Source organism: Parambassis ranga, chromosome 16 (assembly GCF_900634625.1).
Source record: "Parambassis ranga chromosome 16, fParRan2.1, whole genome shotgun sequence".
Taxonomy (NCBI): Eukaryota; Metazoa; Chordata; class Actinopteri; family Ambassidae; genus Parambassis; species Parambassis ranga.
Window position 1 is genome coordinate 20,943,079 of NC_041036.1, and position 12,740 is coordinate 20,955,818.

Genomic DNA, 12,740 nt, shown 5'->3' on the forward strand with positions numbered 1-12,740 from the left:
TTTGTTATTGTTGTACTCACTGAAGACATGAGGTGTGATGGCCTGCTCTCTGTTTTGTAGAGAAAATCGAGGTTCTTCTATAGAGAAATTGAGATATTAGGATGTGGATGGAATATAAATTGGTTCCTCCCATTATGACTAACGCTGCAAAGTCCTTACAATAACAACTTTGTTTTCAGTTGAAAAAAATACAGACACCTGCTTACAAAGTACTGTAAAAAACAAACAAAACAATATGGACATAAGTCGCCACCCACCTGTCACTCAAAGTAGTCTTAATATAATTGGAAGGTATGTGTTATAACAATTCACCTGCCAAACAGCTGTCATAAAAGGTGAGATTGCTTTAAATGTTTGCACAGGTATTAGTGAGGTTGCACAATGTACTTCATAAAAGCTGACCAATCACTACACACTTACTCTGCATGTCTGTCATTGTTCATATTGGATCATCCATCCATCGTCCAAACCCACTTTGTCCTGCAGTGCTGGGTCACAGGGGGCTGGAGCCTATCCCAGCTATCTGTGTGAGAGGCAGGCCCTTCATATAGTATCACATGTGCTGAAATCAATGAAGTGATCAGTTGATCAAAAAAACTGATGGACTAACATGGGAGACCAATCCATCAATACCCAAAGTTATCTGCCTAAATAACTGCAGCTGACCAAATAACACAGTTCTCTACTTTTCAAGGGGATAAAACATTGATCTTTGCAGAACACAGCACCACCTACTGTGCATACAGAATATTACCCCAACATGGATATTACCACAATTGCTAGCACTTCAAAAAAACAAACTTTCAATTGAAGTAAAGACTTTATTTTCAGATTCATGCATGAAAAACACAAAACCTCTGTGCAGATGTCAGGGAAGAGTTCACAGCCACAGGGCTGGTTTAGCTTTGCCATGTTCTAATTACTGTATAAGAAACTAAAAAAAACACACACCTACATGATCACAAATTAACTCTAAAGTAAAATGAGATTTTTCTGACCTTCTGTTTGCATGCAAGCAGTGATAAAATATAAAATAACAGATGAACTCTGAAACACCCATCTAAAACCAATACAGGAAGTCATAATTAAAAAACCTATGAATTAAGTGGATTAAAACACATGACAGCAAATGACACTGTAGCCCACACAGAGAGGCTGTTAAAATGAAAGTTGCCTCCAGACCTAAAGTTATTATTGATATAACACATGTTAATGCAAGCCAAAAAGAAAAAAAAGACATTTACGCACTCCTGTATTCTAAACCAATGTAATACTCCTGTGTCTGCAATGAAATAAAACATGTCCCTTTACCATGACTCTTTGAATGGCAGTTTCCATACGGTTTGGTTTATGTAGGTCTTCATAGTAGTAATATTTGCCTTAAAATCATGTGGATGAAAAACCTTGAAGCAGAAAGTACAAAAAACAAACACATGACATGAGATAATAGGTGGTCTATATTGCACTATATACAGAAAACAGGAAGGCTGCTTGTAGTAAGGAATGAAAAGAAAGGAACTACTCAGTGGTTTCATTTAAAAAAAAAATCTGTATCTCCCTCACATCTGTATTGTGAATTTAAAAGTGGCTTAAGGGAAGGGGTTTAGCATTCCTGCAAACATTCATGTTCCTTTCTGTTTGTAAGGATCAGGCTAAAGTGCATAGCTGCTGCCAGTACTTTAATGTAGAAGGAGTGATTCCATGGAAATCACTCCTATTAAGATATATGAGTATATTCTGTTTGCCTCAGGGTCCTGAAGAGAACGGCGTTTTATTACAAAATGTCTGCTGTAAACGTCATACTGTATGTGACCTGGATAGAGTGGTAGGGAATTTAAGTATGGATGAGCCACTGGGACTAATTTACGAGATGCTTTAATCCATTTCTCTGCCATTTCCTAGGTCTTCATGAGGAGGTCAGTCTCTGTGAGAAGCTAAAGTCACAGCAGGACCTGAAGCTGGGGCTCTTGCTTGGCTCTGCCTCTCTTACTAGTAGACCTGCACGTGCCCGTGCCAGGACGTGGTGTTCCCTCCACAGTCCACATACTGGTACATCTCCTGAGAGACCTGCTCAGCATGGCCAAAGTATGACGTTGTCACCATCACCCTGAAAAACAAAAAGGCAGATGTGAGAGTCTGATATGATCCAACAATGAAGAAAATCTGGATGATGAAGCTGATTATAAATGGTATTGTAAACTAATGGTGTCACAGTCAAATCACTCAAAACACCTGCAAAGGGTTCCTGAGCATTCAAATGGCCTCTTAGTCTGGTTCAGTAGGAGACACAATCATTGACTGGACAGATGTCCAGAGGACAGATGTCCAGAGGACAGATGTCCAGAGGACAGATGTCCAGAGGACAGAATGCAGAGTGGAAGGGGAAGGTGGTAGAAAAAGCTGCACAAGAAGCAGGGATGATGTGTGGGGTGCCATGTCATCTGCTGGTGTTAGTCCACTGTGTTTTCTGAAGTCACAGTCAACCCAGCTGTTTACCAGGAAGTGTTAGAGCATTTCACTTCCCTCTGCTGACCAGCTGTAAGGACATTGTCCTGCAGGACTCGGCACCTCCTCATACTGCCAAAAGTACTTTCTCCACTCATTGTCCAAAAGTGAGACCAAAATATCCCGATTACAGGTACATTCATGTTGGAAAATGACACCGTCTTGGAGCCAGAGTCTGTGCAGTGCAGGTTGAGAGGTGAAGCTGCATCATCACTGTTCTGTCCAAACACCCACTCACATCCACTCTGAGCCAGCGCCTTCCCTGTGCCATTGGCAGCTGACCATGATGTTACTTCCTCCATTTTTATCCAATAAAAACTAATTAAATGTGAGTGTATGTACACCTGAAGGTCAGTGTGATGAAAACTAGCTGACAAGACATAAAGCATCCCTGGGGAAATGTCCTGACTTTCCTCATTGTACTGGTCTGTAGAAGCAGGGCAGTTAGAAAAGCTTTGGTTTTGTTAAATGTTTACTGACGTATAAGAAGGCCCTTCGTAAAGCTAGGACAGCCTACTACTCATCATTAATAGAACAAAAAAAGAACAACCCGCGCTTTCCCTTTAACACTGTAGCCGGGCTGACAAAGAGCCACAGCTCTGTGGAGCCCTGTATTCCTGCAGCTCTTAGTGGTGAAGACTTCATGAGCTTCTTCACCGATAAAATCACTAATATATGAGACCTGCGTAATATTACTAAGATCAGGAGCATCCTCTCTCAGAGTGATGCTGAAAAGCTCGTCCGTGCTTTTGTCACTTCAAGACTGGACTACTGCAACTCTTTATTGTCTGGATGTCCACATTACTCCATCAACAGTCTGCAGCTGATCCAGAACGCAGCAGCTAGAGTTCTGACAGGAAGCAGCCAAAGGGATCATATCTCTCCTGTTCTAGCTTCTCTGGCTTCAGGGTAAATTTCAGATTAGACTTCTATACAAGGCTCTACATGGACTAGCTCCTTTATATCTGTAGGATCTAATAGTACATAATAGTCTGTTATTTTACGTCACTAACTGTGTGTCCAGTCTTTCTCGTAGTTTTCTCTCTGCATCTTTCTGCAGGTCTCTCTCCCTCCAAAACAGCATCCTGAAAGGCCTCCGGCCCTATGACAAACCCAGTGTCTACTGTCAACACCTGCCTATGTCGTTTTCTATGTAGTGCTAGTATCATTAACTTCAGCTAAACTACATATACAGTGGGTATGAAAAGCACTCAGACCCCCTTACATTTTTCACTCTTTTTTATATTTGCTAAACTCTATTAAGTTAATTTTTAAAAGCATCGGCCATCCCTAGGAAGGGTTCTGGTCGTCCCAAACGTCTTCCATGTAAGGATCATGGAGGCCACTGTGCTCTTAGGAACCTTAAGTGCAGCAGAAATGTTTTGTAACCTTGGCCAGATCTGTGCCATAATTCTGTCTCTGAGCTCTTCAGGCAGGTCCTCTGACCTCATGATCCTCATTGGCTCTAACATGCACTGTGAGCTGTAAGGTCTTATACAGACAGGTGTGTGTCTGTCCTCATCAAGTCCAATCAGTATCATCACACACAGCTGGACTCAGATGAAGGTGTAGAACCGTCTGAAGGATGATCAGAAGAAATGGACGCACCTGAGGTAAATATATGAGTCACAGCAAAGGCTCTGATACTGAGGACCATGTGATGCTTCACTTTTTTTTTTAATACAAGTCTGTGTTTTTCTGTCAATATGGGGCGCTGTGTGAGGAAAAAATGAACTTAACTTATTTTAGCAAATGGCTGCAATATAATGAGTGAAAAATGTAAGTGGTCAGAATACTTTCCGTTCCCACCGTACAAAACATAGCTTCTCAGCATTACAATTATACCTGTCCTGTTTGTTCTCTGTAATGTATCTTTGCTGCATGTTTGTTCCTCTCTCTCTCTCTCCTTCATCCTCTCTGTCCTGTCTATCTCTTCTTCTCCTCCTCTACCCGGCCGACTGTCAGCAGGAAGGTTTCTTTTTTTTCTGTTAAGTGCCTTGAGACACATTCTGATTGAAAAAGGTGCTATGTAGATATAATTGAGTTGAACTGAAGTTAATTTAAGGAATCACATTTTCAGCAGTTAAAAATGGACGAACATTGACCTCTTAGGGGGGCAGTTATTTCTTAAAGTGGCCTATTTCCATTCTCAGTGGATGTTTTTTGGGGAGATAAATAAAAGCCTTTGTTTCAAGATGTGTCTGTTGCTTTTTAACTGCTTGGGTCTTGACTTGAAGTGACAGCGATGTTTCTTGTAGCTCATAAACAATTCCTGGCAGGCTCCAGAGAGAGGCAACAATAACCTAGTTTTATTTTGGCCTGTCACCGAGTTACTGGTAGAATTACAGTTATTTGGTGACAGCTGTCTTGTGGCTGTGTGTCATAGTAAATGGTGAGAGCAGAGATCAGTGCCAGAAACAGAAAGCTTTTTTGTTTTTTATAAATTCGTCTTACACCTGGTGAGTCAATCACCGGTGCCACCAAATGGTTTTACAGACTGACATGCTGTAATTTTCACTGTCACATGCAGAGAAATGCTGCAGGGTAGACACACAGAGATTCAGATCTTGGTCAGATGTTTTCATTAAAGGGAAACTTCCAATATCTTATATATCCATAAATCATATAAATCTTTATGCTGGCTGATCTCAGAGCTCCTCACTCATTTAGTCCACAGGGAGGCATCATCTGATGGACTCTACTGCTACACATCCTACTTTAGTGTACTCTGCTTGTTGTGGACTCCATAACTGTGTTACCAACTCAGTTGATTTTTCTTTTCTGATGTCACTCAATTTAATTAAACGTTATACCTGTATGGACACACAACTGATTTTGAATCAGACTAGAATTGTCTGTCAATTATTCTATTGACGAATTACATTTTCTGTTTTAATTATTCATCTTTCTAAACTATGCTGACTTCTCTTATTTAAAGCCATTATGGCTTCATGGTCATAATAAATGTAAAACCACCAAGCCTCAAAGGCGGGCTGTATGCTGCCAGCAGCTTGTTTTCTTCCCCATTTCCATTAGAATGACACTTGGCTAGAAAGCAGCTATTTGTGATAAGGATTCAGCCTCAGAGAAATGTTTGCTTTGCTAAACTGCTGTCAGAGCTGATGTGTAAATGAGCAAGGCACCCAAAGGCCTGCAGTGATCCTGTGGGCCTGAGCAACGCTCCACAGCAGAAGGCTGCGTGTGTGTGTGTGTGGCAGAAAGAGAAAACACTGATGCTCAGTCCTGTCTCCTTTGATAAAAATCTTTTTAAAATTACTTACTGCATCATGACCACTATGTTGTGTACTTTAATAGTTGGCAGGGTGCAGTAGTCACTGTAAGAGACAGAAGTGGTTTAAATGAAGCATTGTTTGTGTTCACAGTTGATGTTTGAAGGTGTTTTTGTGGGATACTTACTACATGTAGCTCATCTCATCAGCAATAGTGGTTGGAACGGTGTAGTCAATCTGTAACAAACACACTGTATGAAGCTTTCTGGCACAACCCATGCTTTTGTTACAGTGCAGCAAGATTTGGGGCTTTTGTTTGAAATCTGGATTTAGCAGAAATGATATTATTTTTCAGCAGTCACATGACACCTCTTTGAAGCAGAATATTATCCCTTGGAACTGTGTGGTGGTGGTGGTGGGGGGGGGGGGGTGTAGTAACAGTAGGCTTTTGTAATGTGTGCATTTTGTGTGCATGCAGTCATTTTCACCCACCTGCTGTTCATCCAGCGGTATGATCACTGTGCTGTTGCTAAACTTGGCCTTGCCTATTACCGTCTTGGAGAACTGCACTTGCGCTGTGATGTTGGTCACAGATATGGCGTAGTAGTTGTTGTTGGTGATGTTCAGGGTGTTCTGGAGAGAATGAGTTTTAATTTATGTATTTATTCTTTGAAATATGTGACAAAGAAGCACAGTTGAAGCTTTTAGATTATTACCCCTTAAGCTTACGACCTGTTAGCATGTGCTGCCAAACACACGGCTTACATAAAGGCGAGAGGACACAGAGGATGAACATGCTCGAGGAAGCAAAGGATCTAACAGCTGTTTTTCTTGTTCACATGGCAGAGCCACTCTGCACATTCACAAACATCACAAACATCTTAGTCCTCTAGAGGTTGTTGCACAATCAAAGGTGAGCCTTGTGTCATTTGTTTCCTGATGCTCAGAGGCACATCAAACTGCTCTGCTCTAACCCAAACAACTAATGATCAAAATGTACAAATAAACTCCATTTTTAACAGTTTGTTTTGCCACATGGGGGCAATATAACCCAGCGCTATGGTTGTCAGCAACATATTTGGTGCTTCTCTCTTTAATGCTTCAGAGCTACTTGCTGAAAATTAATTCCTGCAACTGCAAACAGAGCGCTAATAAGATCAGGAACACTGAAAACTGATAAAAAGTCACATCCCAAGTCAGCTCCGTGCCTGTTTGCCTCTCTATATATACCCACCGCCATGCTCAGGTGTGAGAAATATTAACTAACACTTAATGCAGAATCCAAAAGTTCAACTTATTCCTACACTCTCATTCGAAGAGGAGAGACTTACTGTGATGTTCAGATAAACGATCCGTTTGTCCTGGTCATATGAGACGTAGGCCGACTTCACGCCAACGTAGGTGACGTCAATCGATCGAGGAAATAAGAAGAAAACGGCGAGTCCAGACAGCAGCAGGCACAGAGCCACTGATATCGTGACATACAGCTTTCTGTAGGAGAAAGAAAAAGAGAAGTGAGGCCCTGGAAGCAGCTGATGCCTTCATGCTGCTGTGTACACTTTTCCTCACACAGACAGCTAACACAGTTCTGCTATAAAAAATGTGCTGACTTACGTCCTGCTCGGCCTGAGCCTTTGGTCGCTGTATGGAATCAGAGCCACAAGCTGGTTCTCCTGACCTATTGGATGATTTTTATAAAAAAATTTGTTTTACTGCTGTATTGAGTAAGGAATATGTTGTAAGTATTACATTATGCAACATGCTCCTGACAAAAATACATGCATTGAAAAGAGATGTCCAATCTATACAGTAGCCTAATCTATATAGTTAATAAATGTCACTGTGATTACACATTAGCTGTGGGGCACCTCCATAAAATATAGTAAATAATAAATAATACATAATAATAAGTAAAAATAAAGGAAATTGACTTGGTGGGGATCAATAGGAAGCGGTCTGATCTCAGAATTGATGTTTTGTTGCATCGGCTAGGACCTTCCTTCAGGAGGAAAGGACATTGGAACCAAAATAAAGGACAGAATTACATTTACCTGACCATATGCCAGGGTCAGAACCCCTGCAGCCCGGGCGAGAGGGGAATCTACCTACCTTTGGGTGATTTTTGGTTACATTTTTCTTCACCATGGATTACAAAGAATTTTGTTTGTACTTTGCATTTTAAACTGTTTTTGTGGACGCACAGGACGGGAGGCTGGACCCATTTTATGGGTTTATTTCATGGGTGTTTTGTTTGGAGAGGAGTCGGTGCACTCGGTGCGATACAGACTGCAGTTGTTGTATTTGTATTTTTTTTATTTATTTCAATTTTTCTTGTTTTATGCCCACTCAGGTACGCTGCTTATCTACAGTACATTTGTGTTGCCCACTTAGTTTTCTATTTTCTTTACTGATAAATTATTAAGTGTGCTGGGCCTCAACCCTTTGTTGTCCTGTTGTTTAATCTGCGGCCGCCTGCTTTATACTGGCAGATGTGTTTGTTCTCCTGCCTAACAACCATTCATGACGGTAACATCCGGATTATATGGTAACGTTGCTTGTAATTAAAGGCTAAGTGTTACTGCAGCATCTATAAATACAGGATCAGAGGATGTTTCTGTGTTTTGTGAGATCAGCTTTAAAATCGTATACTCTAGCTTTCTGTTTCTGGTTTATGTAATCTTATAATGTGCAGACAAGGCATATTTGTGTTATAGTACTGCACAATGCACGTTGCTTTTTAAACTTGAAATCTCAACATTAACTGTGGCTGAAATAATGACACACTGTTTACATACACAGTGACATAAGAATGTGTTATGTACTTCATCGGGTTACAGTGCAACACCCTGTTGCAACATTCACAGGTTCAGCACTAAAATGTGTAGATACGAGGTGTCACATAAATATGACACCCTGGCAGAACCCTATACAACAAATGAAATACTAATATTATGTTTAGCCATTTGTGTTGGGGAAAAGATTTTAATATTACTGGTAATTGCTGATAAGTCAGTCGTACATATTTCTCAGCACAGAGAGAGCCATCACCATGCTTCACAGACAGAACAAGGTGCTTCATAATATTAACATTAGCCAGTGTCAAAGAAGCCTTCAGTTGCTTAGAAGTTACCCTGAGCTTCTGTGACTGCACAGACTATCACACATCTTGCTCTTCGTGTATCAACCTCTCCTGGGGAGGGTGAAACTGATTTTGAATTTCTACATAATCTCGCTATGACTGTGGATCTGTGGTGAGCAAATCCTCAAATGCTCTGAGTGTAGTATTTCATGTGTTTTATTGCATTGTCTGGTCTAACTTCAGGACGTGGGAGACGTATTTATGCAGAAATATAGAACATTCTTCACAAACTTTCCCAGCAGCACCACAGTAGTGTGGCTGTGTCAACAGTCTTTCAGGGTTGTTGTTGTTGTTGTTGTTGTTGTTGTAAAGACCAAAGGTTTATAACCGTAGTGATCATTTTAATATCAACACAGTTTTACCTCGTGGGATCCTGCCGGTGCCCTGACATGTGGGGCATGTTACACTGTCCCGTCCAGTGAACTCCACATAGGGGAACTGGGAAACGTCTCCATTTTTTCCGTCCTCATCTGTCTGAGTGTACTCGCCAGCCGCCGTCAGAGCGTCTTGACTCTCGTCCTTGTGCTTAGCCAAGTGTGACTGGGACTTGCCCATAGCTACAGCTGTCTGTGCACAACAGGAAAAAAGAGAATGTGAAAAGACAGGAACTGATACATAGGTGCAGCACAACATGCTGACTAACCACAGGGCCGATTGAATGTAAAATTGGACCCTGATGGAAACAATTCTCGGGAGAACAAACATCAGCTGGTTCAAAAAGAGTGATTCTGAGGAAATGGAAATTTTCAGTTCTTTAAAATTTATTATAGTCATGTTGATTTTAATATCGTTACAACATTACTCTGACTCTTATGATCTTACTGGGCTCTCTACTAGGCACTCCGGGCCTAACACAGATTTAATTTACAGCTTTACCTTATTATAGACATTGTCTAATAAGTGATGGCCACATTTGTGCTCTCATCTCAATGCTAAATAAGTGTTGGAATGATGTAAGATGGGACTGTGCAGAGCCAGCATTGTTTTGTGGTTGTCCTCATCATTGATCTCTTTCCTCTGAACAAAGTTCAAATTCTCACATGTTTCCAAACAAGACTCCCCTCATACGTATAGACTGCAAACACAGCAGCATCCACCGTCTGCTGATTGGCTGAATCAGCACCGTGTGAACACATGTGGCTTAAATCTAACACTAAATAAAGGCAACATTCTTCAGCCAATATTTTCCTTGATCATGTTTGGATAATCTCATGACTTACACATAATTTTGTTAATCTAAGTCAAGTCACAGGTTGTTGTAACACTTGAAGTATGAAACCTAGAGGTGAAACGAGATCTTGCAATATTAAAATGTGTCAATATTTCTCATCAAGGTGAAAAGCTGTCTTGTGGATTTAGTGCCCTATCCATCAGCAGCCAGCCTGACGTCCGATGCCTCCACCTCTTTAAATGCTGTATAGCAGCATTTTGGGCACACGTGCTAGGCAAGAACACCAACATTAATATTAATATAAAAAAATCACATGAGGCTCTAAGATCTAATGACAGACCTTCACCTGAGACAGACACTTATCAGCTTCACGTGTTACACAGCAGTCCAACGCGCCTATGCTTCACTTCTGCAGTGCCTATATGTGCATGGTAAAGCAGAAGGATCACTTGTGTAACAGGGTGGAGCAATGTGCATCTGATGTGTACAAGTTTGCACTTGTGCCCCAGTTGACACCCCACAGTCTATGACTGCAGCCCACAGCTCCTCTACCTCCTCTGCAGTTTTAAAAATCCACAGAAATCCATCCAGTCATTTTCTGAACCCACTGTTTCCTGTGTGGGGGTCACAAAGGGGGGTGGGCTAGGGCCCGGCCTATCGCAGAGTCAGATGAGAGGCAGGGTGCAGCCTGGACAGGTCACCAGTCCATCACAGGGCCGGACACAATGACAACCACGCACACTCACATTTTTGGTATGTGGGAGTACACAGAGAAGCTGCACACAGAGAGGCCACAGCTGACGAACCACTGCACACAAAGCTAATGGTACTTTACTATAATGGTAACACTCTCACACCATTCACTTCAAAACTCAGCTTTTATAATTGACAAACTTTACACAACTAAATTGGATCAAAGATTAATATCTATCAAAATAAGGTCCAGTGGGATAAAAGTCCAACACAACATCAGCAAGTTATTCAGAGTAACTTCAGAGCAGTAAAGTGAAAAGTACAGTTTAGAATGTTTAAGAAATAAAACATTCTGCTTTTTAATCATACTGTTAGGAGTGATGGTGGAAGAGCATCAGAGCCACTGTGTGTTTTATTTCTTAGAATTGACTGAAATATGAAAATGCCACAATCTTCAGTATCTTAATGTATATTTTTCTTTATATATATATAAGTGGGTCAGTAACATGTAACGTGTACATGCAGTGCAGTGTGTGTTACAGGCCACAGACACACAGCTAGACTCTATAATGTAGACTGTGCAGGTAATGTTAGCTGCATCTGCATGTTGCACAAGAGACAAACCGCAGACTGTGTGTGTGTGTGTGTGTGTGTGTGTGTGTGTGTTTGAGAGTGGACAAAAACATAAAACACACACACGCAGGCCGCCATGCTGCTGAGCCGCGACTGCTCGGAACATAACGTACCAGCCGCATAGCAGCACGCAGCGTCGTCGTTTCTACCACCTAAAGCGTGTTTGCATGAAACATTTTGACGTCAACACATCATAATAAGGACATTCTGTGCTGCCACGATGAACAATGCAACGATCGCGCCATTCACCGGCTGCTCGTTGTAACGAGCCGCGCCGCGTCTAAAACGATCATTAACATAGCTCCACACGCAGCAGCAGATTATTCCATGTCAGCGCGGAAACGCGTCTTACCCGTGTTTTTCCTATTAGTGGGACTTGTCTGCCATCCGCCGTGTGTCCTCGCTGTTTGTTGTACTTCACACGCCAGTGAAGAATAAAGTGAGGAACGCCCCCTGCTCGCTCCTCATTGGACAGTCACACATATAGGCTCCACTTCTGCACAGCTACAGATCAGTCTGTGCCCGTGCCACACACAGCAGAGTGCACATGTAGCCCTCTACTTTTTATTTAGTTTGATCAAACTTCTTCACCCTCTTTCTTCTTCTTCTTCTTTCTTCTTCTTCTTTCTTATTATTCCGTACGTGGCGCAGCGTATCTTCAGCATACATTCAACTGTCAAAATGTTCATCTCACATTCCGGGTCAGCTTCAAGTTTTTTTCAAAAAATTATATTTTTTTCAAATATTTTTCAGCATCATCTGCCAAATGTTTCTCCTCCTACAATTTTCAAGCTACAGACTCCAATGTGTCTCAAAACGCTCATTAGATGCTGCTCTATCAAACTTGTATTCAGAATTTTCTAATTCTGAATCATTTCCACACGCCAGGCTCTCAAAGTCTCCTCTGCTGTTACCATGGTGACAGGCTGACACACAGAGGCCTACACAGCTCTGAGTTGCTCTGATTCTCCAGCAATTCAGAGCAATCCTTCAGCTGCAGCAAGCAAACTAGCATTTTCTGCAGGAAATGCCCTTTTCTGTTTTATATTATTATACATTCTGGATATTTTAACAGTGTCAGTGAACATCCAGCACAGGCTTCTGATGATGGCACCATGCTCAGAAACCTCTGCTGTGATGATGACTGATGATGACCTCTCATATGTCACCTCTCATATGTCACAGGAAGATGATCAAGCAAAATAACTGGGGTGCTGTTGTGCATGTAAATGCAGTTACCAGTCCTTCATATCCTTCATTCCTTTTAAGGAAGCATATCAGCTAACCAGGCTGCTGTCAAGTACATGTAATGTTCTTTAGTAAAAATATCACATGTTATATTTCACACATAAATTGCTTAAAGAACAAA

At 41.5% G+C, this 12,740-nt stretch overlaps 1 protein-coding gene across 1 annotated transcript; it reads right to left on the reverse strand.

Annotated features, from left to right (window-relative positions):
* Positions 1 to 801: 801 nt before the first annotated feature.
* On the reverse strand, positions 802 to 11,858 carry tmem106ba (transmembrane protein 106Ba). Its single transcript, XM_028426333.1, has 8 exons — positions 11,724 to 11,858; positions 9,237 to 9,441; positions 7,350 to 7,413; positions 7,067 to 7,226; positions 6,228 to 6,368; positions 5,923 to 5,972; positions 5,787 to 5,840; positions 802 to 2,107 (listed from the first exon to the last, which is right to left on the reverse strand). The coding sequence occupies exons 2-8, from the start codon at positions 9,427 to 9,429 to the stop codon at positions 1,990 to 1,992; spliced, it is 780 nt and encodes a 259-aa protein (XP_028282134.1). The 5' UTR covers positions 9,430 to 9,441; positions 11,724 to 11,858; the 3' UTR covers positions 802 to 1,989.
* Positions 11,859 to 12,740: the final 882 nt, after the last annotated feature.